Source organism: Wyeomyia smithii, chromosome 1 (assembly GCF_029784165.1).
Source record: "Wyeomyia smithii strain HCP4-BCI-WySm-NY-G18 chromosome 1, ASM2978416v1, whole genome shotgun sequence".
In the NCBI taxonomy this organism is placed as follows: Eukaryota; Metazoa; Arthropoda; class Insecta; order Diptera; family Culicidae; genus Wyeomyia; species Wyeomyia smithii.
The window spans coordinates 17,244,612-17,271,152 of NC_073694.1; the positions used below are offsets into that span (position 1 = coordinate 17,244,612).

Genomic DNA, 26,541 nt, shown 5'->3' on the forward strand with positions numbered 1-26,541 from the left:
TAGGAAATCGAAGCAACAGGCGATGGCCAGAGCCGGATACTGCACAATTACTTCAAAGCGGTCTTTGAAGCTCTTGGGGGTTATAATCGACGACAAGATCACATTTGGGAGCCACGTCGACTATACCTGTAAGAAGGCCTCATTGGCTATTGCGGTACTATCTCATATGATGTCCAATAGCACAGCGATGTATTGCAATAAGCGAAAACTTCTTGCCAACGTGGTTTCGTCCATACTCAGGTATGATGGGCCAGTGTGCTCCAGAGCTTTAGGTACTAACAGTTACCGTGGTAAACTGGAAAGTACCTACAGCCCAAGAAACGTTGGGCTGAATAAACAGCTATTAATTTTAAAATAGCTGAATAAAGTCTGCATACATGTGAAACGGATTGCCACAACGCTCAGGTTGATTTATCAGCTGAAAAAGCAATAAATTCAGGTTTAAAAAAACTTGAGAAATACTCCACGCCATTATTTAATTGTTAGCTAATTAGGCACTATTTCAATTTAAAAAATAGCTATTAGACAACATCAATTAAACACTGAACAAACTGATTGAATAAACGCTTCTTGATACTTACTGTCTTTTGTGTAAAATTCGATCATTTGTTTATCCGCAAATGTACGCAAAAATAGAGAATTGTACCGAATGATAAAAAATACCCAACAAGTACTTCAGAAAGACAGGATGTACAATTTTAGCCATGAAATAGTCATATAGGCGCTTATTAAGACTATAAGCCAGCTACTGTTGGCTGTAAAAGAGTTTTTCTACAAGCTGTACAAAGAATGAATAAACGCTTCTACAGAATCGATCAGCATGTATAAAAATTGTTCAAATGGCTGAGTTATTTCTTATTAAGCCCTTGTTCGGGTGTTTAGGAAGCCGAATGTAACAAGTAGCTGATTTTGTTCCCCAAAACCGACTGATTAAAAGCTGATTAAACACTTAGAAAATACATTATTCGATTTATGTTAAGCCGTCAGCTGAATAAGATTAGTTATAAAAACGCTTATTTAGCCAAAATATGATTCTTGTGCCTGTGAGTGCGTACCGTACAGTGTCATCCGACCCAATCTGTGTTTTATCCGACATGATGCCTATCAGCATCGCTGTTAAGGAGGACAGAGAATGTTTCGATCAACGTGACACAAGGGCATACGAGGAATCAGAAGGTCATCCTTGATATTTCGATGGCAACGGGAATGGCCCAATTTCACAAAGGATCAACGGACGTACCGACCTATTCTGGAGGTATCCGATTAGATGTAGATGGTAAACTTCCACCTGACACAGATCCTGTCGGGCCATGGTTGCTTCAGGCAATATCTGCGTAGATTCGGACATGTGGGATCTCCCGTGTGTTCCGAGTGTGTGGATGCGGAAGAGACTGCTGAGCACATCCTATTCGTATGCCCGCGTTTCGCAAGAGCGGGGAGTGACATGATGGCATTGAGCGGGCCAGGCACTATTCCGGACAACACAGTCCGGAGCATGTGCGACGACCCGGACACCTGGAGCGCGATTTGTGCAGCTGCCTCTCAGATTGTCCTGAAGCTGCAACGTGTGTGGTGGGCTAACCATCAACACGCCAAAGTGGTAGCCAATTGACAGTTTCCAGGTACTTAGCTAGGAGGTTATAAGAGTAAAGCAACAGCAAGTAATTAAGCACAAAAACCACCTTCCGATTTTAGAGCCGTAGTGCCTTCAGGAAAGTTGATCCTTCGAATATTTTCAATTTTGTAGAAGTTGCAATTATGTGATTAATCCACTAAACAGTGAAAAACGATTTCTATATCAGAGTATGAATAAATATAAGAGTTAGAAATAATCTTTCTTAGGTGAACTTATGTGTTTTGCTATATTAAACAATATTGTAGAATATCGAAAAATTTTAGAAAATCACTATAAAAAGTTATATTAAAAATGAATTTAAGGGGCATTCTAAAGAAAACTTCACAATAGTTTATTTGAATTGGCAGATAGAAGTATAGTGTCAAAGTTGTTTCTTATAAAACTTACTAAAACTTTACACAGTAAACTGGATTTTTATAAGCAAGAAAAAATAAAAATAAAATTCATTTCTCACTTTTAGGTAGATTAATCACAAAATGGAGAATAATTGATAGAACAACTTTACTGGAAGACACTACGACTCCAAAATCATTAGTTTTTTGGTAAAAAGTAATTAGTGTAAATTAGCGCATTATCAAATATCTTAAAATAACAATATAGTTCACTCTCGAATTTCCCATATATTCCCGTGAAGACAGACAGGGAACACCCCCTCTTGTGGTGAAAAAGGTAACTAAACTCATTGCACAGTGGTACAGTAAGGCAATTTAGGCGGACATAGGCTTTTCGTTGCGATTTTGGTTTGCGGTTTAAAGCCATAGTTTTTGTAAAAAGTTGTTTCTTATACATAGTCCTCGATTCATGTGCGAATGAAAATTAGGGTGGTCCTAATATCAACGAAATAAAACATTCTTTGGCAAACTTGTAGACCAACTAATTCTAAGTAACTTTGTAAAAAAACTTTTTTGTAGACATGAAATTTGGTTTCCAAAAACAGTCTTTTCGCTCTATTTTTTCAATTCAAATTTAAAAACAAAGTTTTCTTCGGTAACTTTAATCAAAAATACGCCAATTTTGACGAAAAAACATTGTCGATATATTATACAGATGAAAATTTTTCACTATTTCTATTTTAAAAATAGGCCCTTTTGATATATTGATGTCTCCGTTTAGGGCAAACATAAATAATATTTTTTGGTATCATTTGATAGAACAAATATTGTATAAATATTGTGAAGAAATACCGAAAGTTGCTTAAAATTAGTTGATCTACAACTGTGCCGATGAATGTATACATTTATTTATGCAAATAAAAAGTTAGTTTTTTCATTTAGTCGATTTCAGGACCACCCTAATTTTCGTTTGCACATAAAAAATAGACTAAATATAAGAAACAAGTTCTTAGAAAAAAATTTTACTCTAAAACCACAAAATCGCATCGAAAAACTCGTGTCCGCCTACATTGCCTTACTGTACCACTGTGCATTGTTGTTGAATTTCTGTGAGCGTGTGACATTCTCACACACGAAACTGAATTTACTCAATTTTAGATTTAGTTGACTCAATTTCATACTTTCACAGAAAAAAATATGTTGCAGATTTCGTGCGTATATTGTTTGTATGTAAAACTAACGCCATTCCGGGAGTTAAATATTGATAATATAATAGATGTAGCTTATCGAGGCACGAAGAAGAAATATTCAAATAATCAGGCCACGACGTGTAAATGGTAAACTAATCCCAAGTTGCTATATACGTGGTTCCCTGTGTAACTTCACTAGCTCAGATCCATCACGGGAAGCAACTACGAAATGTGCGGCCGTCAAGCTCAAGCTCAATAATCAGGCCACGAAGTGTACAATTAAATGAATATTTCAATTACCTCGTGAAAAAGATAAAAGGAGAAACCGCACAATGGTTGTCAACAGTCGTATATGGTTGTTGTGCAACTTTTAGCTTAGATAACACTTGAATGTTCTATCAATTTAACAATTTAAGTATGGATACATATCATGTTGTAATTGGTTTAAAAGCTTTATTATATCTACTATATAAAAATGGAATTCCGTAACGCTTGATCTTATTGATATTATTCCCTCAGTCTCTGTGGTGTACAGTAATCATCATCATTTTGAATCGTTCTAAATCAAAAATAATAAGCGGTGACATGTAGGTTTTTTAACATGAAAATGTTCGCTGATGTTCAGGAAAGACATTAGTTATAAAAAAATACTTATCTAATTACTAAAACTTGAGATATTATTCACAAAACTACGTAAAACATGCAAAATCATGACTTTCTGTGCTAAATTTGCCTCTAAATCAAAATTCAAAGCGATGACATATGATTCTTTTTTCACTAAAATGTTTGTTAATGTTCAGGGAAGACATTCAAGAAAAATAATTAGTATCTGATTACTAAAACTTGAGATATTAATCACAAAACTACGTAAAACATGCAAAATTATGATTTTTTATACTTAGTTCATCTCCAAATCAAAATTCAAAGCGATGACATGTGATTCTTTTTTCATTTAAATGTTCATTAATGTTTAAGAAAGATATTTGAGAAAAAATAACAGGTATCTAATTACTAAAACTTGAGATATTATTCACGAAACTACGTAAAACACGCAAAATTATGACTTTCTGTGCTAAATTTGCCTCTAAATCAAAATTCAAAGCGTTGACATATGATTTTTTACACTAAAATGTTTGTTAATGTTCAGGGAAGACATGTGAGAAAAAATAATTAGTATCTGATTACTAAAACTTGAGATTTTATTCACAAAACTACGTAAAACAAGCAAAAATATGCTGAATTTGCCTCAAAATCAAAATTTCAAGCGATGACATGTGATTTTTTTTACATTAAAATGTTTGTGAACGTTGAGAAAAGACATTTGAAGGAAAGTAACAAGTATCTGTTTACTAAAACTTGAGATTTTATTCACAAAACTACGTAAAACTTGTAAAATTATGACTTTTTATGCTGAATTTGCCTCTAAAACAAAATTTAAAGCCATGACATGTGATTCTTTTTTCATTAAAACATTTTTTAATGTTTAGGAAAGACATTTGAGGAAAAATAAATAGTATATGATTACTAAAACTTAAGATATTATTCACAAAACTACGTGAAACATGCAACTTTATGAATTTTTATGCTGAATTTGCCTCTAAATCAAAATTCAAAGCGATGACATGTGATTTTTTTTACATTAAAATGTTTGTGAACGTTCAGGAAAGACATTTGAAGGAAAGTAACAAGTATCTGTTTACTAAAACTTGAGATTTTATTCACAAAACTACGTAAAACTTGCAAAATTATGACTTTTTATGCTGAATTTGCCTCTAAAACAAAATTTAAAGCCATGACGTGTGATTCTTTTTTCATTAAAACGTTTGTTAATGTTTAGGAAAGACATTTGAGGAAAATTAAATAGTATATGATTACTAAAACTTGAGATATTACTCACAAAACTACGTGAAACATGCAACTTTATGAATTTTTAAGCTGAATTCGCCTCTAAATCAAATTTTCAAGCGATGACATGTGATTTTTTTTACATTAAAATATTTGTAAACGTTTAGGAAAGACATTTGAAGGAAAGTAACAAGTATCTGTTTACTAATACTTGAGATTTTATTCACAAAACTACGTAAAACAAGCAAAATTATAACTTTTTATGCTGAATTCGCCTCTAAATCTAATTTCAAAGCGATGACATGTGATTCTTTTTTCATTAGAATGTTTGTCAACGTTCAGGAAAGATATGTAAGGAAAAATAATTAGTATCTGATTACTAAAACTTGAGATATTATTCACGAAACTACCGAAAACATGCAAAATTATGGCTTTCTGTGCTAAATTCGCCTCTAAATCAAAATTCAAAGCGTTGACATATGATTTTTTTCACTATAATGTTTGTTAACGTTCAGGAAAGACATTTGAGGAAAAATAAAATGTATATGATTACTAAAACTTGAGATATTATTCACAAAACTGCGTGAAACATGCAAAATTATGACTTTTTATGCTGGATTTGCCTCTAAATCAAAATTTAATGCGATGACATGTGATTCTTTTTTCATTAAAATGTTTGTTTATGTTAAAATATAAAATGTATGTTTGAAGATGATTTTCTGTATACAGCACAACAATATTGCAGCCTTCTAATAGCGCTCTCGATCAACCAGATTAGTTGAGGAAATTCGTTATCGATATTGTTTTAGCACATTTTGCATGTTGTAGGATAAGAACAACGATACCCGTGCCCCAGAGCTGAGTCGAGAAAAATTGCAGTTCGAAAAGATTCTCGACCTGATCGGGGATCGAACCCGATATCACAACCCTGTGGGAGCCAATCGACATCGCTAACCACAGAGCCACGAGGACCATATACAGCATACAGAATACAGAAAATCACCGAAAAATATTTTTTTTTAATTTATACGTTTTTATACGATTACATGCGAAACTTTGACTTTTTATGCGCAATTCGCCTCTGAATCAAAATTCAATGATTTTTTTTTTTTTGCAATAAAATGTTCGTTGTTCTTTCATCTACAATTTTTTTTTTGCAGAATAACCCATATCTCGAGCATGAACATTTTACATTTCTGATGTTTTCGTAGTTTTGTGAATAGTTACATTTTACGGCATTCAATTTACTTTTGTACTTTTGAATTTGAATTTGATTTTCATTAGAGAGCTTTTAACCAGAAGGTCATTTAGCTCTTAATCTTACTGTTTTAATTTTTTGCGTTAATCCAAACTAGAACTCACATCTAGCTGCAGGAAAGGTTACGATTCATTTGTTTGAATATCGATTAAGAGGCAGCTTAAGCATTAAAAATCTTTTATTTTCTTATTTTCTACAAAGTTTTGTGGATTAAAAAATGGCGACTTCCGGTTTCAGGAAAATAACCTAAAGTGATATAAGGCCAACAATTTCAATACTTCCGAAAGTGGACCTCCATACGTCATTTTACAGCGATGACACACTTTTTTTTTTCATTAAAATGTTTGTTAACATCCAGAAAAGACATTTGAAGAAAAATAACAAGTATCTGATTACTAAATTTGATATATTATTCACAAAACTACATGAAACATGCAAATTTATGACTTCTAAAGTGATATTTGGCCAACAATTTTAATACTTTCGAAAGTGGAACTCTATACGTCATTTTGAAATCCAAAATAGTGACTTCCAGTTTCTGTAAATCAGCCCAAAATCACAAAAAAAAACAATCCAATATGGGTATTTCCGTTCTGCGCGTTCTCAGAATATTTAAGTAGGGTATCGAACGTCTTCGTCAGTGGTTTTCTTCGGTAGTTTTATTGGCGCAATCTTATGCAAAAAAGGTCCGAAGAAAACCACTGACGAAGACGTTCGACACCCTACTTAAAGTGATGATGGAAGTATAAGATGTAAATTATATTTTTGAAGTGAGTTGAGCTAATGCAGCAATTAAATATAAAAAAAAATCTATCTTTGAAACCTTTGATCCCGAGCATCGCCGGGAATGTTCAACTAGTTATATATAAAAGATATTCAACAAAACAAACATAATTAGTGATAACAACTGTTATGCAAAAACTATTATTTAATGTTTAGTTTTCTTCGTTTTGAAAGTATTTTTTGTTTTTTTATCCCTCCGAATTTTTTGCTCTCGAGTTCTAATCTTCGTATTCATCACTTGCAGCTTTGCTTTAACCAGCATATTTATGTATTTACTAGCTGACCCGGCAAACTTCGTCCCGCCTATTTTTGTGTTTAATTCAATAGTTTTCAACATTCCAAATTCATTGATTTCTTGCGATTTGTTTATATCGTTCGAAATTATTGGTTTTATCGGAATGACAACATCCTCGACTTTTGCCTTTAGTACATCACCTCTATTCCGAAAACACTCATATTGGGTGGTATTCAGTTATTTTCGTTGTTTTCCAGAAACTGAAAGTGGTCATCTTCGAATTCAATATGGTGTCCAGGGTCAATGCTTGGCTTCTTTACATTATTTCGATTACGGAAATATTCATATGCAGTAGTATTCGGCTGTTTCCCAGAAGTTGCCATCTTACAATTCAAAATGGTGTCTGAGGTCAATTTTTAGCTCCATGCATCATTCTGGTTAAAGAAACACTCATATTTGGTGGTATTTGGTCCCTTTAGGCTATTTTTTTTTTGGATACAATTTCTGGCCCCTGAGCGTCATTCTGGTTTAAGAAACACCAATAATAGGTGTTATTTAGTCATTTTCGGCTGTTCTACAGAAACCGGAAGTCACCATTTTAGAATTCAAAATGTTGTCTGTGGTCGATTCTAGCTCCTGTGTATCATTCTGGCATCGAAACATCTTATATTGGATGGAAATCGGCCGGTTGAAGAAATACCAATATTGGGTGTTATTTGGTTATTTTCGGCAGTTTCCCATTCACCGGAAGTCGTCATTTTACAATTCATAATGTTATCTGAGGTCGATTTGTAGCTTCAGTGCATCATAACAATCCCGGAAATACCCATAATGAGTGTTATTTGGTCTTTTACCACTGTTGTTTAGGAACCGGAAGTCGCCATATTGGATTTCAAAATGGCATTTGGAGACAATTTCTGGCCTCTGAGCATCATTCTGGTTAAAGAAACACCCATATTTGGTTGAATTTGGGTCATTTTCGGCAGTTTTCCAGTCACCAAAAGTCGCCATTTTACTACTCAAAATGTTGTCTGAGGTCGATTTGTGGTTTCAGATTTCGGAAATACCCATATTGGATGGTATTTGGTCATATCTCGCTGTTTCTCTGAAACCGGAAGTCGCCATCTTGGATTTCAAAATGGTATTCAGAGACAATTTCTGGCCTCTGAGCGTCATTCTAGTTAAAGAAACATCCATATTGGTGGTATTTGGTCATTTTCCTCTTTTTTCCAATCACTGGAAGTCGCCATCTTACAATTCAAAATTTTGTCTGATTTTTCAAAAACCGGAAGTCGCCATCTTGGATTTCAAACTGGCATTTCGAGACAATTTCTGGCCTCTGAGCGTTATTCTGGTTAAAAAAACACCCAAATTAGGTGGTATTTGGTCATTTTCGGCAGTTTCCCAGTCACCGGAAGTCGCCATTTTACAACTCAAATATTGTCGGAGGTCGACAAACGTACAAACCGTGGAACACCACCCGTGGATTGCCTTATGCATAGGTGAACTTTATTATTATGAAATATTCGGCCGAGTTCACTTCACAATAAAATGTGAATTTTTTTCAGTGTACCCATTAGGGTAATATTATTGTCAAAAGTTACTCTATTTCGCATGTCGTGTAGAACAAAATCAGAAGTGGCGCACCTAGCGGTCGAAAAGGTGACTAACGCGTCTGTCATTTTCAATTTGTCTTCATAATTTCACGTAAGTGAACTATATTGGTATTTAATATATTTGGCATTATTCTAGTAAAAATCGTTAACTAGCAATAAAATATGCGAGATAAAAATAAACTTTCTTTGAAGAAATTGTTTGCTTCGTAGTAACAAACAATATTGTAGAACATTGAAAAATTGTAAAAAACCACTATAAATAGTTGAATAGAAAAAAAAAATATTTTCAGGGGCAGTCTATAGACAGATAGATAGAAGTATGATGTCTTTGACAAAGTTGTTTCTTATCACTGTAAGCGGATTAATCGTGGACATTGGGAGCGTTTTCTTGCGAAGGGTTGCTTTTTCAGACACGATACGGGGAGCTTTTGCGAGAATTAGGAGCCGAAACGTGGCAGCCCCTGCCATGTGCAACGATAAGAACCTGATTACCGATGAATCCGAGGTGACCAAGCGTTGTAAGCATCATTTTAGTGTGCTGTGAAATGACAAGGGAAACAGCGGTGTCGAAAAGAGCACGATGAATATTAAAAATGAATGGACCAAATGTTCGCTTTGCAACAAATCCTCAATAAATTTTGAGAATTCAACTTGCAGATTCACTAGTTGTTCATGGACTTCAGGGCAGCGTACGATTTAGTTAGGAGAAATGTCTTATGGCGGATAATGCTTAAACATGGTTTCCCAACAAAACTGATTGGACTGATAGGGTCTTGGGTTCAATCCTTGACAGCAAACTCAAGCGTTTAATAAAGCGGGCAATGTATGTAGTTTTACGAGGATGCGAAAAATGAACGTAACAGAAGGTGTAACTTAGACTTAGAACAAAATTTTCCCAACCAGAAAGAATCTCCGATGTCTTCGGCATGGTGTTTTATTTTTTCAAATAAACTACTGGGAAGATAATTTCCTCTAATATCAATATCGAATCACCCTCTACTATTAGGTTACGTTCTAAGCACGTCTCGTGGAATTATCATTGTTATTAAGGGAGAGTATTTCTTCGCACACCGAGTATAGCACATAGATAAAGATCTACGGAAACACTCAGTTCTTGGTGTTCTCCCACCCAAGAGCTCCGAAAAATGGTGTTTGGCGAAGACGCATGCGTCATTAATTGTACCAGACATACAAATCGGCGGATATTGTCAGGCGGATAAAACACGGCAGGCTTCAGTGGGCTGGGCATATTGCCAGAATGCCGGAAGAATGACCATGCAAAGGCTCTATCTAGCAGAAATCCCGATAGCCGCCGTTGATAGCCTCGCTGGTAGATTGAAAAGTTATTTGGCATTTAAGAGGCTAAACTAAATTAAAAGAAACGATTGGAGTTTGCGAGAAAGTACGCTGACTTATTTGTAGTTTTTCGGGAAACGGCTTTACGGACGGACGAGAGTAAGTTTGAACTTCCTACACAAAAACGAAGTCCAAAAGTTTAGAGAAAAAGCAGCACTGAGGGACTTCAAGATAGGTAACTAAGGTGAAAGGCGGCGACGCCATTCATAAACCATTGACTAATGTTTTATTCGTCTGAAACTAAACAAACAAGAAACTAAACAAGCAGGCCCGGCGGAGGTCGCCGGTTTTCGCAACACTTTGACTATGATAAATTTGCGACTCATTTAACGCAGTTTATTGCAAGACATAAAACACACCCCGCCGTGGGGAGGTTCTATACATCGAACTATCAAACGACTATGAATAATCATAACTTGGGGAACACTAAAATCCCCCTTTTTCCTCAGTTCCGACCGCCCGCCCACAACGAACCAGTTCTGTCGAGAAGCCTGTCTGAGAAAGAGTTTTTTTATTTTCATTTTTTAAAGACCTCACTTAGCAAGTACCACCTTAACCTAACGAGCAGGCGGCGCTGCTGTCGTAATGTCTCAATTCCGAGGGTGACAATCGGTTGCAGCAGAGTAAACCTTTACCAATCCGGACGGTAGAGTAACGGTGGACGTTGCGACAGGCGGGGCAGAATTTGTCCGACATCGTACCGACCGCGCACGTGCGTGAAGGGTTGCACTCTAATTTATGCAGCAGAAGTTGTCTGGTTTCGTACTGCCGGGGTGTGCGCGCAGGCGCACACTCACACGCCTCTCGTCTCTTTCTAATGACAACTAAGTAAGGCCCAATAAGCAAGCGGAGGCAGCCCCGGCAATTGCGTCAGGATTCAGCCGCGACCTGCACGCATCCGCGGCGCACTGCCGCACCTGAAAGCTAGAGTGCAAGAGCCTGCAATAAAACTGAATAACGATTTCGTTGTTGTTTCCAAACCACTCGCGGAGCTAGTCGATCTAGTTATCTATGCGCGCGACCACACGTACTTTCATTGGGTACTAAATGGATAGGATCTTATTTGCGCATTTGACCCCATTTTTCACACGCAGTGACTAGTTGCTAGTTGCGCTCGCGAGTCTAGATAGTGAAATAAGTTCTAAGTTTATTTGAGGGGCAGTGATTTACAACTGTCGAGCGCCCTGCAGTTACCTCAAGGGTGGTGGATATCTGTTACTGTCGAATATTTAGCTTTGCATCAGCGTACAGCCTTGAAATTGTCACTTCTTAAAATTCTTCCCGTAGCTGTGTTGCATCTACCAAGCCCACACAAACTCAACTGATTATTCACCATATTCTCGTCCGACTGGTGCGGCACGTGAATAAGGTCACCGGATTCCCGCACTTATGCGGCGATGGCCGTTCGCGCGACAGGTGAAAGTGAGCAGCACCTTCTGGGACCGGCTGCGATGATCGACAGTAGCGCAGAGGCAGGCCAGCTGTTCGGAGCTGACCTACATTCCACGAAGTTTGCACGATCGATGGGTGCGCTTTGCGCTCGTAGGATCATCCCGGCGAGGTTACGTGATCTGTTCCTCACTGTGTCATTGCAATGCAGTGATTGGACCTCAGACCTTCAGTTAGACAACGTTCTCAAGTACATAAGTTAGAAAGTACCGTGATCTTTTCGATCATCGGTTAATCAAGTCAAATGTAATGCAACAGATTTAATGCCTTTTGATGGTTATGAATTTTACGATGTGAAATTGTAGTAATTTCGAACGCTAAAAATAGTTGTTAAAATAAAATGGCAGAAAAAGTGTTTTCTCAAGGTAGCAAAAATAGATATTTCGAGAGTGCTTCGAGCTTCAGGCTATTTATATATAGTTTTACTGCAATTTTTAAACAACAAACGGCTTTTACAGTCGAATAAAAATGCATCTTCGAGGGAAAATGGTCTGCAAATGGACCCGTGATCCCATTTATTATGCGGGTGAATAAGCGACACAAAAGAAAGTGCAGGTGTAAACAGGTGGGAACTTTTCCAGCCACTACACTAAAGTCAGCCGATAAAGAGTCGAAGAAAGGCACATTGTTTGCAATTCGAAGCCTGGTTGGGAAGCGACGAAGCTAGCAATTAGCGGATAATAAAGCGTGGCACAATTCTGACAGTAGATAGCGAAAGGTAGGCAAACAATAATGAGAGAGTTTCAAAAATGCATGATTCTCTCCTTTTTGTACCCTGAATATTCACACAGTTGATACTCTTCCAATGGAGATTTTCAGTGCTTTTGCTGGTTCTGAAATTCACATTCAGCACTATTAAAATGAAAAGCGTTACCAGCTGTTAATAACACTATTTCTCCGGGCCATACTATTTTTATACTTTTTTCCAAATAACTTTTGCATTAAAATAGATGGACGAAATTGCCGATTTTTCATGGGCTTACCTTCACACGTAATTACGAAACTACTCGTACAGCATTAATCATAGTAACCCATGAGTCAGCAGAAATAAATTGACAGCTCTATAAGTCGAACTTTAACCGTGATGGCGAAAGTTAATGACGAAGCGTTCCATCGAAGATTTCTAGGCAATCCTGAAGCGTAAAATTTACTCTAACAATTTTGTCGCGAAAATTGAGGAGGAATTGATAAACAAAACAAACAAAGAACCGCCACAGCATATGTTCCGGTTAGCTAACATAGTAAGCTTACATAATTACCTTCCACGGGGAATTTATTAAACTCAATCATCTGTCTTAGTTATTTTTTTTAAAACCATCCGAAAAAAGTCTATTTTTTACCGCAAACGTAGTTGTCACGAATGTCTGTATGAAAAAATAGATTCTTCTTTTTTCTACATTCGCTCTTCGTTATTACTCGACTGCTAGCGCGAGTAACTATCGCAAACACACAGCAACAGAAGTAGTTACCTGAGAGGACAGTAAAAAAGGTTGTAATTTTGGTATGCCTGTCCACGACACGACATAAAGATTATCGTCGGAGATATGAACGCACAAGTCCGACGGGAGGAATTCTTTCACTCCGTTACACTGGTCAACACATGTGTCAACACATGGGGACACGGCGAGCATTAAGGTTGATTGAGCTAAGGCCCGGTTGATAAACAAGCCTCTGAATGCGGGTTTAAGTACGCTAAAGTCTTGAAGGCCATGGGAGGCGATACCCAGCCCAAAGACCTTGGCACAGGTGTTCCCAAGTAACAAAACTGGTTTTATCAAAGTTTTATAGCGCTGGTTGGCGAGGGAGTGCAAATTCAGACACTCAACCAGAAGGTGGCTTTCTAGCTTAAGTACCGGGGCGCGATTACCGAAGGGTGCGATATTGCACAAGCCTTCAACAAGCAGTGTGGATTGGTGCTTACCAATCCACGCGTTGTTCACCTCAAGACGGATCCTGGACAAGTTTCGAGAACACAACTTGCACCCACATTATCTGTCAGTAAAACGCAACGAGTTAGGGCAGATTAGGCTTGAACATGGTTTCCCAACAAAACTGATTAAGCTGAGTCGCGCGATCCTTGACGGTTTCACATTAAGCGTCAGGACAGCGAGTGAAGTTTCAGTCTCGTTTTCGACGTTGAATGGTCTGAAGCAAGAGGTGGGATCCTTGAACTTGCTGTTCGATATAGTCTTGTACGGTGCTGTACGAAGGAGAGAACAGAAGCGTCATCATCATCATGAAGTCTCACATGCTTCTTGGCTTTGTGGACGACATCCATATCTTCGGTGTTAATTGTAGAGCTGTGGATGAGGGCTTTACGCCTCTGGCAGAGTTTAAATGCCGTAGCCTACAGATCTGCACGGAATTAGCGCTCTACATGACGCTGATTCTCCCGGTGGTGTTCTACGGACATGAATCGTGGACGTGGAAAGAAGCCGAGCGCTTGGACTCTTTTAGTGTAGAATCCTGTGATCAACACCCGCTAGCAAACAAGAAAATTGAGTGTGGCGCAGGCGCATGAATCACGAGCAGTACGTATGTAGCGTGTTCTCATAAAAAATAAAAATTTTCAATCTTCATGTCAAAATATCTCAAAAACGGATGCATTAAGAAAGTTAGTCGTCAAGTGGTTTGTATTTCAAATTACTTTTAGAATCATACTACATTATTGTTATTTGAATATTCTTGAAAAAAATAAATTAGGAAAATTGTGTGAAACTTAATTTTTAATCAAAAATTTGTCTTACATTCCTCCACATAGATTATTTTTGATCAAAAGTTCTGAAATAATAAGTTTCAACAAAAAATAAATTTGAAGAGAAAATTGACGCTTATTTTAATATATAGTTTAGTTTTCTTAACTTAAATTCAAAATAACTTTAAAATAAATGCATTTTCGAAGTGAAGCATGAAGAGCTTTTCGATTTAAAATAATTATTTACACGCACCATCGTCCCTTTCCAGCATACCTTCTGCAGCGCTACGATATTGAACTTGCGGGTCTTCAATTTCTCGGAAAGTACGCGGGTACTTCCTAGAAAGTTGAAAGATCGTTAGTTTCCTTTTCCAAGTACCCAATCGCTAGTCTGTTTCCGTAGCCTAGGACCTAGCCGACTGTTCCGGTCCGTTATTTTCGTTATTGCACTCGTTGCTGTTGCTTTCTAATGGAGCGGGCATGTAAGACCAGCGACCAATCCCTGTATGACATTGAAGTCTCGAAAGACTTGATGTGCTTCCGAGGTGGTTAAGGACGCCAAAATTCACAGGAATGATCCAAAAGTTATAATCTTTAATTTTGCTACAGTTCGAGCTCGTGGGTAAAACTTTTTCACTAGAAAGGTATCGAGTATCTGTACAAATCACCATAAAATGTCACAATTGTTAGAAAACAAACCGCAAACAATCGCCCAAAATCTTGTTGAAAAGTTTTGGAAAAATCATTGAGAAGTTAAAGTTGAAGAATTACAATAAATTTTCGAAGAAATCGGTTAAAATTACTAAAATACGATTGATACTAGTTGAGTCGTCAAAAATGGTCTTGAAAAACGATAAAAAATTGTTAAAAAAGTTTTTACAAAACCATCCAGAAATCACCAAGAAGTTAATAAATACGTTATCGAAAACCCGTGAACCCATGCTGTCAAAATATATTCGATATTTTATAAAATATAATCAAAGAGCCGTTGAAAAGATGCCAATAAGTTGGTGAAGAGTTGTCGATAAGTTGTTGAAACGTCATACAAAAGTCACGCACATTTTTATAAAATAAAACATCGAGATTCCAATGGAATGATGACCAAAAGTCATCGAAAAGTTCACCGAAAAAATCACCAGCAATTCTAGAAACATTGTCTTAAGAAAATTTTCAAACAATCTTCAGAAACGTTCTATAAGATCATCGAAATGTCGTTAAAGTTACAAAATGTCAAAAAAAAAATTAAAAGGTATTACAATAATAAAAAAAAAAACACTGCTATTTAAAGGAACTGCGTTCGCTTGTCGCTATGGTTGAAAAGAGTGACGTTAATGATCCCAGCCGTGGATAACTGTTGATATAAATCAATGAAATGGAAGCCAGAATTGACGTTTTGAAGAAAGAAATTGCCTCTGAGCAGAATCAAAGGGTTGCTCAATTGTTTCCAAAGCGTAAAACTAAGGAACAGCAGAAAAAAGATATGCTAGACGCTGAGCTTTACAAGATCGCACAGGAGCAGCGCACTCCTGGCCCCGAACCCCTGGCACTAGACCGACACCCTCTCCAATGGTCGTTAACAACAAACCGCAAGTGTTTAATCCGCAGTCAATTCGCTCTGTTCGTCCCAACAATAACCGGGTTGCCCCAATCGGTTCAACCTGCGTTGATAGACGACCAACGACGCTTGCCATCACAGGCTTTGCCCTACACTCAAAATATTGAAATCTCCGTGTGAATATACACAGAAATCAGATTGGCGAAGCTGTTATCTGATTCAGTCTTTGAACATGAAAGGAATTCCTCAATGACTTCCCAATAAGTGAGCTTTAGAATAACCATAAGAATCCGGCATCGAGATTTCACACAGATTCAGTTCAAATTGCGAGGAATTTCCTGAACATAAACAGTTGCAGCTAACAGTGATGATCGCTAACGAATGTCGCAATATCATTTTGCAATTTTGTATGTCGTTTAATTCATTTACGAATTGGCGATTTTGAATGCCCGTGTGACTTATCAAGCAACATATTTGGATAATTTCTGAAAACTATTCCTAGTCTCTAAAGAATTTGGGAAACCACAATTGAAAATTATACGTCGTGTAGAACGTAGATCCTATTAGACAATGAAATGCTTTTCACTTTACCGGTAGTTAAATTCTACGTGGAACTCACATGAAATGCATATGTCTACTGTATAACATTAATAGGATAAATCAGCTCACCAGTTCATGACGAACTCAAATGACAATCACGTAAAATCTGCATGTAAATGACAGTGGAAAATATTCACATAACTTTTCCGGTAATAATAACATGAAAAATATTTTGAGTGTAGAAGACGCTGATTAGGGTTGCCACACATACTTAGACATACGTAACACTGGCGATTTTTTTTGGTACTCTTTGCCTCACATCACCCGGTACCAACACCAGTATGAACTACTCGACGAAAATGAACGGAATGAATTTTCTACATAGCGGCTCCACTCGAGCCCTCAACAAAATCCCTTACAAAACTGTCAAAAAGTTGTTTACACAATCAATGCTGCATTTTTTGAGTGGGAACGAGACAAATGCAGGGCTGCGCAAAAACACAACCTCCAAAAACTACTCAAACAGAGGTTTTTTTTACAGAGGTTGTTACTTTCGAGTAGTTCATTTTGTACCAACTTTTTTGGAAGATTTCTTCCTGAGTGTTACGTATGTCTTATGTATGTGGTTGCCACCTGATAGGAATATCTAGCCCGGAGATTTTCAAAGTAGCGTGAAGGGTGAGGGGGGGCCGTATGTGCATTTAGGCCCGGATTTGAGGAGGGGGCAAAGAGGGCAAATGCCCCGACATTAGGGCCCCTCTAAACCTGGGCCAGACGTGAAGACAGAGTTGAGACCTTTTTTTGCTCGTCACCTTCCAGCGAAGCGTCGATTATTTCAAAATTTAAAATTTCCTACCTCTAAAAATTTTCAGAAAATAGGGCCCCACGAAAATATCTGCCCCGGGCTCCCCAGCAGGTAAATCCGGCCCTGTGTGCATTGACATGCTTGTTGTGATTTATTTTCACCAAATGATCTACAACATTTACTTACTTTATTTATTTTAGCAATTCTTAACAGCCGATCGAATTCGGTGATTTTGGTGACAATCGGGTCCTGAAGCTATACCAGTTTTTATATATCATATGATAAAGCCGCGATTTCTGAGCAAATCGTGTTTTTAGAAAATGTTTATCGTTTTCCTTAGATTTTTAAATGAAGATTAAAAAACTGCTCGAAAAGTCTTGAATGGCATTTCGCCCATGTACGGTATATGGGAGAACTGTCATTTAAGGCATTTCGAGTAGTATTTTATTTTTCATTTAAAAAACGAAGGATCAGCTAGGATCAGCTAGACAATGTGCCATCGAACGGGGTAAAATCCATTGTTCATCACCCGTCACAATGCGATGAAGAGAACCCTTCCTTTGTTGCCGCTGGAGCAGTTGTTCACTGGTGACGCTCAACGTCCCTTGGCTTCAAATCATAACCCAGCAAACAAATTGGTTCATATAACTCGCGCTCAACTCTGTTGAGTGAACCCTTATTTGGTAAAAAATGACCATAGAAGATGCATGAAATGCGCCTATGTGTACAAATCTGGAGGCCATATACATACATTGTAAAAAAATTGGTTACGATTTTGTATAACTTCGCAGGCTATCTTAAATGGCCTCAGTTGAAACTTCAAATTGCATTCTATACGACTAAGAGGAATGACGCATTTTACAATTTTATATGACACGTTAAATTGCTTCATATATAACCTAATATTCGTTTTATAGGATTTAAATTTTATACGATATAAACAAATTTAATGTTGCATCTTATGTAATTTCAAACTTTACATGAACATTTGAACGACTTAGAATTAGCATTCTCATACGACTTCTGGTTTGCTGGGAAGGAACCCGAATTCCTTGTTTTTGAATCATTTCTGAAGCATGAAATCGCTTGGAAATGACTTGTCGGGTAGCTTCTCATAGCGAAGCAAGCTGCTCCTGCGTTTTGCGTGGATTCTCACCGAGTAATTCCTTCAATTCAGCGTTTTAGAATGTTTTGAGTCAAAAAAGTCAATTTTTTTTTGGAAACTCATCGTTAAGTTGTTACAAAATACTTAAAAAATTGTCAAGAGTCGTAAACGTTGATTAAAATTCTATCAAAATATCGGTTTGTTTCTAAGTCGAAACAATTATTTAAAAAAAACTCCTAATTGCTCAGTTATTAATTCATGATGTAACGTTAACAGTACTACGCTAGTATTACCGAAATTTGTCAGAGTCTCGAATAAAGCGTGAATGTTACCTGTACATTCATTAAATAACCTTATTACCTAATTGCTTACTGAAAGGTCAGTTGCCGAGTGTCGTCCAAAATTTCATCCATTTGTTGTTTACCTCAGCATGTTTCTAGTATGTTTCAGTATGTTTCTAGTGTTTCCATGGTTTGGTGTGAGAAAAAATTGCATCCGTTTTGACATTTACAGCCAAACAAAGGTACGCAGCCAAAGCCCTTTACTTCTTCCAAACATTGTTCAAAGCTCATACGAATTACTTCCTGAAGCCGCTTGTGCAGCGCCAATGAAAACAAAAGCAAAGCAGAAAAACCTTGTTTCAATTATTTCTCTACCAATTAGAAGGCACCCTTGACGTTCATCTGCCTCCATAATAAATTCTGTTAAACGTCTACGTTACATTGTGAGAGATGGCATTGGAAATTCGCTTCCAATGTTTAACCTCGTAAAGCCTTAAACGCCACCACCAGCTTACTGAGGTTTGTGGCATTACTAATCGTCAAATCTGCGCGCAAAAAAAACATTCCCTTTCAGCTCACGGCTGCACGTACCCACAGCAGAAAGATGAAAGGTAAATATAAAACACAGTGGAAAATAATAATGAAAATACGTTCACGACTCGTGCGCCTTCCATGAATGGTTTCTTATTTATGGATTTAAGTTATTCAATCCTGTGGCGGAGCGAACCAGTGCCAGCCGGTTTTCTCCCAGCCAAATCAAAATTATGCTGATAGTAGTGTGGGCTTAGTAGCAATGCGACTGAAAAAAACCTTAATCGTATTAGAAGACTTCTCCGTAGTGTAGAGCCTCCAGTACAACTCCAACAATTCCGCATAAGATGTGCGCGCGCGCATCAAGTAACCAGAAACAAGATGAAAAGAAAAAAAAAACAAAAACAAACGAGCAACATAAAACCATCATCACTTGAACCTAACCAGGCGATGAGGTAACCACAGCAGCTCACTGCATAGACTGTAGAGCTAGTTAACCCCCTTCACTGACCAATCTTGCTGCCCTCTCCCTTTCTCGTTGCACGCCTTCTTCCTGATCAACCGAACCAAGATTGAAACGTTGATCCTTTTGATCCGAAAAAGCTCGATATCTCTCGGCAGGAGATCAGTCAATGCCCTTTGAAGACCGTAACCGTACCTAGCGCGTGCGTATCCATTTCATTTCTCGATTTACTAAAATATGGTGCAAAACTGACACCCGACCGCTCACCGACCGACGCGTCGTCGGTGCGGAATTGCCTTGCGCTTGACTTTTGATACTAGCTGCAGCTCTGCTGATACGCGGCGGCGGCGGCGGCCAATCGATAAGGCTAGAAACGATTACCAGTCGCACCAGTTATGGGAGAAAATTGGACTGGTTAGGTTCGGTTCGGTGCGGTTCAACTGGCCGCTAGGCTGGTAGCTTTGAACCACGAGACAGAGGCCATGGGCCAGGTCCATCTGCTGCGGCCGATAACCGTGACCGTTGTCGGCTACGGCGACGGATTTGGTCATGTCCATCCACCCTCTGGTGGATGGGAGCAGCGTACCGTAATTCGGCGGTTAGGTTGACCGTGAATCATGTGCACAGCTTGAATAAGTGTTCGATGGACGATTGATACCGTAATTTGATTCATAAAACTAAACATTCCTGCATCGAAGTTTCATTTTAGCAGCCTCTAGTTCTGGTTATTCTCGAAAATGAAAAAGGTATTGAAATGTAACACAATAGCGTATGATATAAGAAAGATTTCAATGCACGATAAAAGTGAATCCCTGCTGTAATCAATTTAAAAAACTTTTGGACCGGTTATCCGATTCTTTTCTGTTTGTTTCTAATTTTTATTTTTAAATTTTATCTTTTCTATCCCTTCCAAAATATTTGTTACCATTTCTATTTTTGTGCTTCTCGGGACTTCACCTATTCCTCCCACGAAAAAAATTTCTAGCTACGCCACTGCATCATACAAGTTAAATCTCCCTAATTTTTGATAACATTCAGTTTCTGGACCATATTCATTGTACAGTGTTAACAACGACTTTTTAGAGACTCTTTGAAAATTTTCCCACAATTGTTCAAAAAGTGGCTTCTATAACTTTAATGTTTTCTTTTAGATGCTAACTTTTGACGACTCTCTGGCAATTTATATTTTTATGATTACGTGCTGATATTTATTTTGACAACTTTTTCATTTCTGATGATTTAAATACTGTCGTTAATTTTCTTGTTAACGGTATAGTCGTGAGTTTATAACAATTCTCCACCTTTGACTTCTCGATAGTTTTTCCAGCATAATCAATGTTCAATGTGTCAATAACCTTGGACGACATTTTGTGGTAATTACTGAGAATTTTCAATGACTTTCTTAATTCTTTTTAATGATTTTAAACTACTTTTTGACAATGTTCGACACTAACCGCAGAAACTGCAGTCACCAAAATGCACTTTTTTGTATTCATAATAAACGTATTTGATTTGTAGTAACTCATTCACACACAAGGAATTCGATGATTTTCACCTGTCTAATTTTGCACACACAAATATCACTTTGAGACTCTTTGCATACTTTTCACCTAGTTATGTTCATCACAAAAGTTGAGTACAATAGTGCCGGAAAAAGAAATTAGCGAATATTTTGCGAACGCTAGATTTAAGATAAATGTTCTAGCTTTGCATATTCCAGCAATCCATCCGATCAGTGTAACTTTTAAATGAACAGCTGATTATTACATACGAACACTTCTCTGTGTTTTATTCATTTAATTATTTTCATACAATAATAGCAATAACCTCAAAACACAGACCAACTTTCTCAGAATACCGTCCTCGTAATCAAAGAGCATAATTTAATATTCAACCAATTTTTTTTGTCAAAATTAATTTTTAAAAGGCGAAAAAGCAAAAATGAAAGACTTGTGCATTGTAATCTTTGGTTTGTGGTGCCCCATTCAGTTTTATTGTTTTATGATGAAAATATCTTAATGTTTTTTTTTCTCACCCAAAAATTTGAGAGGCCAGTTTTTTAGGGTTGTAATAAATTTAGATTTTTTGATAGTTGACGTCCCGTCAACCGTAATGGTACTTTTCTTACAACTACATTTCAAGAAAATCCAAATCCCCGCTACGTCGATATCATAATTGGCGCGCAAATCTAAATCGAACTTTATCAGATTTCGAATCGAAGCTAGGCGCCGATGGCAGACAAACAATCACGTCTCGTAAAATCCTACCTGCAATGGACTCCGGAACAACTTACTCTATAACAGTGAGGTTCGGTCACACAACACCATTCTCTTCACAACCACCAATTACTAACAGCACAAACCGGTGACGAACAAACGTTGCCACGACAACTCAACCAAACAGCAATAATTTATTGGAATATATTTAGCCTTTCCGTGGCTGCCGGTACCGTCACTTGCTGGCAAACAACAAAGATTCCAGCTGTGTAGCCTTTGGAACTTCCTGCGCGGCGTTTGGTTTCACCGCCGAAGTACCGCGCAGTAGGGAGCCGGAAAAGTCCGGAAGCGTTCGCAGTTCACAACCGCAAGGGTCGTCGCACTATCGGCAGCCCAGACATGCAGGTTCGCACGTCCGGGTCACGCAACCCAGTCACTAAACTTCCACCAAATCACTGTATTTTTCTGTAATTTAATTCACCGAAAAATAATCTCACCTGATCACTGGCAAACCCATGTTTTAAAACTAGCAATCCGTTTGGTTCACTTCACTCACACACAGAGCAAAAAAAAAAAAAAAGAAATTCTCACTCCGGATAGGTAAATCACCAAATTAACATTTTCTATCCCCGCGAAGACCTAGAAATCTAACATAGCGGAATATTCGAAAGTAATTTTCGGATCACGCGTGTCACACTGGATGGTAGCAGACTGCTGTCTGCACCGTAGGCTTGCACTCAAGCGACACTGGGAACCAGACGATAGAAAACCAACAGAAGACAGAAAAAAAAAACCGGGAGACCTTTCTCAGGCCTAGTTGGTATACTAGTTTCCTTTTCGTAGAGCAGCTTCTGCCTTCTTCAATCCGATCCGTTCGAAGTACAACCGTCAACTGATCGCAACCAGCGACGGGATTCACATTATTTGGACCTCCTCTCGGATCGGGTCGGTGCGATCGCGCGCTGTGGTTCTCGACGTTGTCACGTCATGCGAGCGCGCGCGCACGCCTTCACTTTTGTTGAGTATAACATGTGCGTTCAGTTTCAGCCTGCTGTTGTATTTCGCACGTGTTGGCGTGCGCCTCGTCGTAACCGCTGGTAGTACTCACTGTTCAGCAAATGGTCCCCTCGTCACGATGCGTTTGCTGAATAAAGAGATAGAGAGGTAGAGAGCGAACGTGAGCATATAACGAGTTCCTTGCAGTGAATGGATTGCGAATAGGATGCGATGTTGCATTGTTGTTTTTTTTACGTCACTTGCTTAGTATGAGGGAGGAGAATTTTTGGAACGAAGGCTTCTTTACTTTCGATGTTCCATACCGTAATATTAACTGCATACTTTGAAAGTGGAGGTACAGAGCACTCTGCACTTCGAACTTCAGCTATTCATGCCTTTTGAGATAAAAAGTTGATAAAGCCTAAAGATTAATACTTAGGCAGCTGAGATAGGATTGCAACAAATAGCTCCCTCTAAGTAAATTATTTAAGGGGGGACCCTACTCTGGGAAGTAGCAAAATAATCATTTTTTGTGATTTGTTTTTCGGATATTTAGGGTAAGGTTCAGTGTACGGGTATTTTGGCTGTTGATTAAGGTATATTTGAAGATGTATTTTGCATGTCGTGGGTGCAGATATAGTGGGTATTATGCTGTTGGCAGCGCTTTTCTTTAAACCATGTTCTTTCAACTGGTGGTAAGTTTTTCTCAGCATCTGCTGAACCGATTTGGCTGAAATTTTTTTCTAATGGATTATCTAACTTGTTACATAGCCGTTATCCGATATCTTAATTTTACATTTTTTATGATTTTTAAAAAGTAATTTTTATGAGAAAAAATTAACTTTTGTTAAAATGGTCGCCATTTTGGCAATGTTTGGAGTTTTCAAAAACGGCTATGTAACAAGTTAGATAATCCTTTTTCACATGCTGGAAAAAATTTCAGCCAAATCGGTTCAGCAGATGCTGAGAAAAACTTACCACCAGTTAGGTACTTATTTAGAGAGAGCATCCATGTTCCCAGCTGCCCGCAGCGTAACACTCATTATATTTGCATCCACGACATGCAAAATACATTTTCCCTTATACCCTAATCAATAACCAAAATACCCGAACACTTTACTTTACTCTAAACATCTGAAAAAACATAAAAATTCATCATTTTTCGATCTTCCAGAATAGGGTGCCCCCTTAACCCTCATGGGGATCTTAATTTTGATGATAAATTACTATAGTTTTTTTCAGTTTTCAGAAGATATAAAACATGAATTAATTCCAAGCGACTAAGAAAGTGGCCCAAAAGTTCTTCAAATAGAATTGGTTCTCACTAAAAGCTCAATAAATAGCTAGTTTAAATTAAGTAAATTAGAAATCTGTGATTGAGCCATTTAGTAATATGTAACACATATTGAACCGGCTATTTTATGCAACGACACAACTCGGGAAAATCGTTTCATAGCTAAGTTAAATGAAATGCTACCAGAAATAATAACGAAATCAAATAAACTTAATAAAATTTCCGGGTGTCACTATAAGCGACACGCTCGCAGCAAATGACAATGGCGCTTTTTAGGGCCCGAAAATTATTTGATTGAGAAGTAGTTAAACATTTTCTGCCACTAGCGCATTGTACTCTAGCTTTTGCGCTATTACGACACGCTAATGGCGTTTCTTAGCTCCCCAAATTGATTGTGAAGTAGTTAAATTTTTCTGCCACTCGTCTAAATATTGCGAATAGTAGGGAAACTCAAGTTTATCTAGAGCACTATTTACTCGCAAGTAATTGCATGGTTTACCTTTTACTTAGCTTCAACAGTCGTATTACTTAAATAGACCCATCAAATAGGTTGAACAAGAATGGAAAGTTTCAAATTTTCGTTTTTCGTTCAAAACACCACTCATAATTCATAGTTAGACAACATCAACGAATCGTTTGTATACTTTAGTGTCAGCTATACTGGGAAAAAGAAAGTGATTGGTTATTTCATTTAAATAAGACTGGCGGCATTGAGAGTTTCGTCTGGTATTTGGCTTCGTTTCCAGCTCTGATTGAATGTAAAAGTAAAAATTTTCAAGACACTCTTGATGTGTTGGATTTTTATTTTGTACCCTAAGACGTAGTTCTACGTCAAAATAATACTCAACGGGGACAATATCGCCAAGTGTTAAAGAAATTATTTCGAGTGCTGTAGAATATATCATTAAAATGGGTTTATAAGAGGCGTGAGAATAAAAATATGCAGGTCACCGAACAAATGGCATGCAGGACCTGTTAAGATTCAAACCCACTATTACGCACTTATCGAAATGAATTTTGAAGTAGAATACTTCTCTCAGGAAGTTCGGCTACATAGGGATGTGAAATGAAAATCTAAAACCGAAAAAAGTGAAAATATGTCCAATTTCATATGCTAATAAATCGGTTAGTGTTCGATGGATTTCCTTCGTTCTTGCAGCAAAAGATTGGAAAATCTTCTAAGATTCTTCCCAAAATAAGAAAATTGTAATTTTATTATTCACACTATTGTACTATTGAAAATAGTCAAGCCTTGTCAAAACGAAAAATTCGACCTCTGATTGGTCGTTATATGCTTGCTTCCCAAGCACGGTCGACAGGATCATATACCTTGCAATTGAAAACATGCTATTTCGCCTATATAAGAGCCTGTTTCAGCCGGAGCCGCTCATAATAGTTCTAGACAGCGACAACAGCAGTCGTCCTTCCTTAGCAGCAGCACTAGCCCTGTGGTTGGTCACCACGTCCTAGGAGCAGCGCGGTTTTTCTCAGCGTGTGCCACCAGACAGCTATTATTCCCCCCGTGTTGGGGCAGCATGAAGATTGCCATAAGGAAATCCAATTTTGGAAATCAAAATGCCTTTTTAAGGCAAATAAACAAGTCATTGAAAGTTAATAATTTTTGTCAACGCAAGTAAGCATTCTGTGTTGCATCCTAGCAATTTAAATCTGTCGCACCCGTCGAATTTACTGAATGTGAAATAGCTTCCACAGTGCATGTTGTCCGTGTATCTTAATAATTTTCTAGCATCAACACAAGCAGATATTCTGTGCGGGATGCAATCGAATTCTGTTGTAGATGTCTTATTTTTACTTTATTTAGTAAACCCCCCACTGTAGGGGCAGCGCAAAGGCTGCGATCAGCATAATCGATATTGAATAATAAACTGCCCTGTTAGAACGCATTCACAAAAGCAGTTAGTTCGACTATGCAGAGCTAATATGAAGTCGATTCAATCAATCAGCATAAACAGAATTTCGTCGTCTCCCAGCTGCCAAGTTGCAACATGATGCAACACGCAACAGCGAGCAAACGAAATCGCTTGATGTTACCAACCGCAATAAGATACGGGTTAAAACCGTTGCGTGTGTGAGAGCACCATCGGTGTTTATTCGCTGGATACAAAAATCAAATGCGAATTTTGGAATAATTCGTCTAAAGAACATAAGGAAATGGTAAACCTGAACTGAAAGGCGTGGCCTATTACGTAGCACCCTTCGGTTATAAAAGAGTGTTTCTGGAAAACTAGCTACATTCATTAGTCGGAAGGTGAACTGGATGGACCGTCCACAACGTTGACAGCAGTAACAGCAGATATCGGCACTCAGCAGTAACAGACCATAGCAGCGGGTCACGCCTG

General features: G+C 37.8%; 1 protein-coding gene across 1 annotated transcript in view; it reads right to left on the reverse strand.

Annotated features, from left to right (window-relative positions):
• LOC129717692 (peroxidase) overlaps positions 1-22,771 on the reverse strand; it is a 36,945-nt gene extending 14,174 nt beyond the window's left edge. Inside the window, exon 1 of the mRNA XM_055667787.1 lies at positions 22,389-22,771. Within this exon, the coding sequence (XP_055523762.1) occupies positions 22,389-22,408 (20 nt within the window). The 5' untranslated portion in view covers positions 22,409-22,771. The remainder of the gene's footprint in view (positions 1-22,388) is intronic.
• Positions 22,772-26,541: the final 3,770 nt, after the last annotated feature.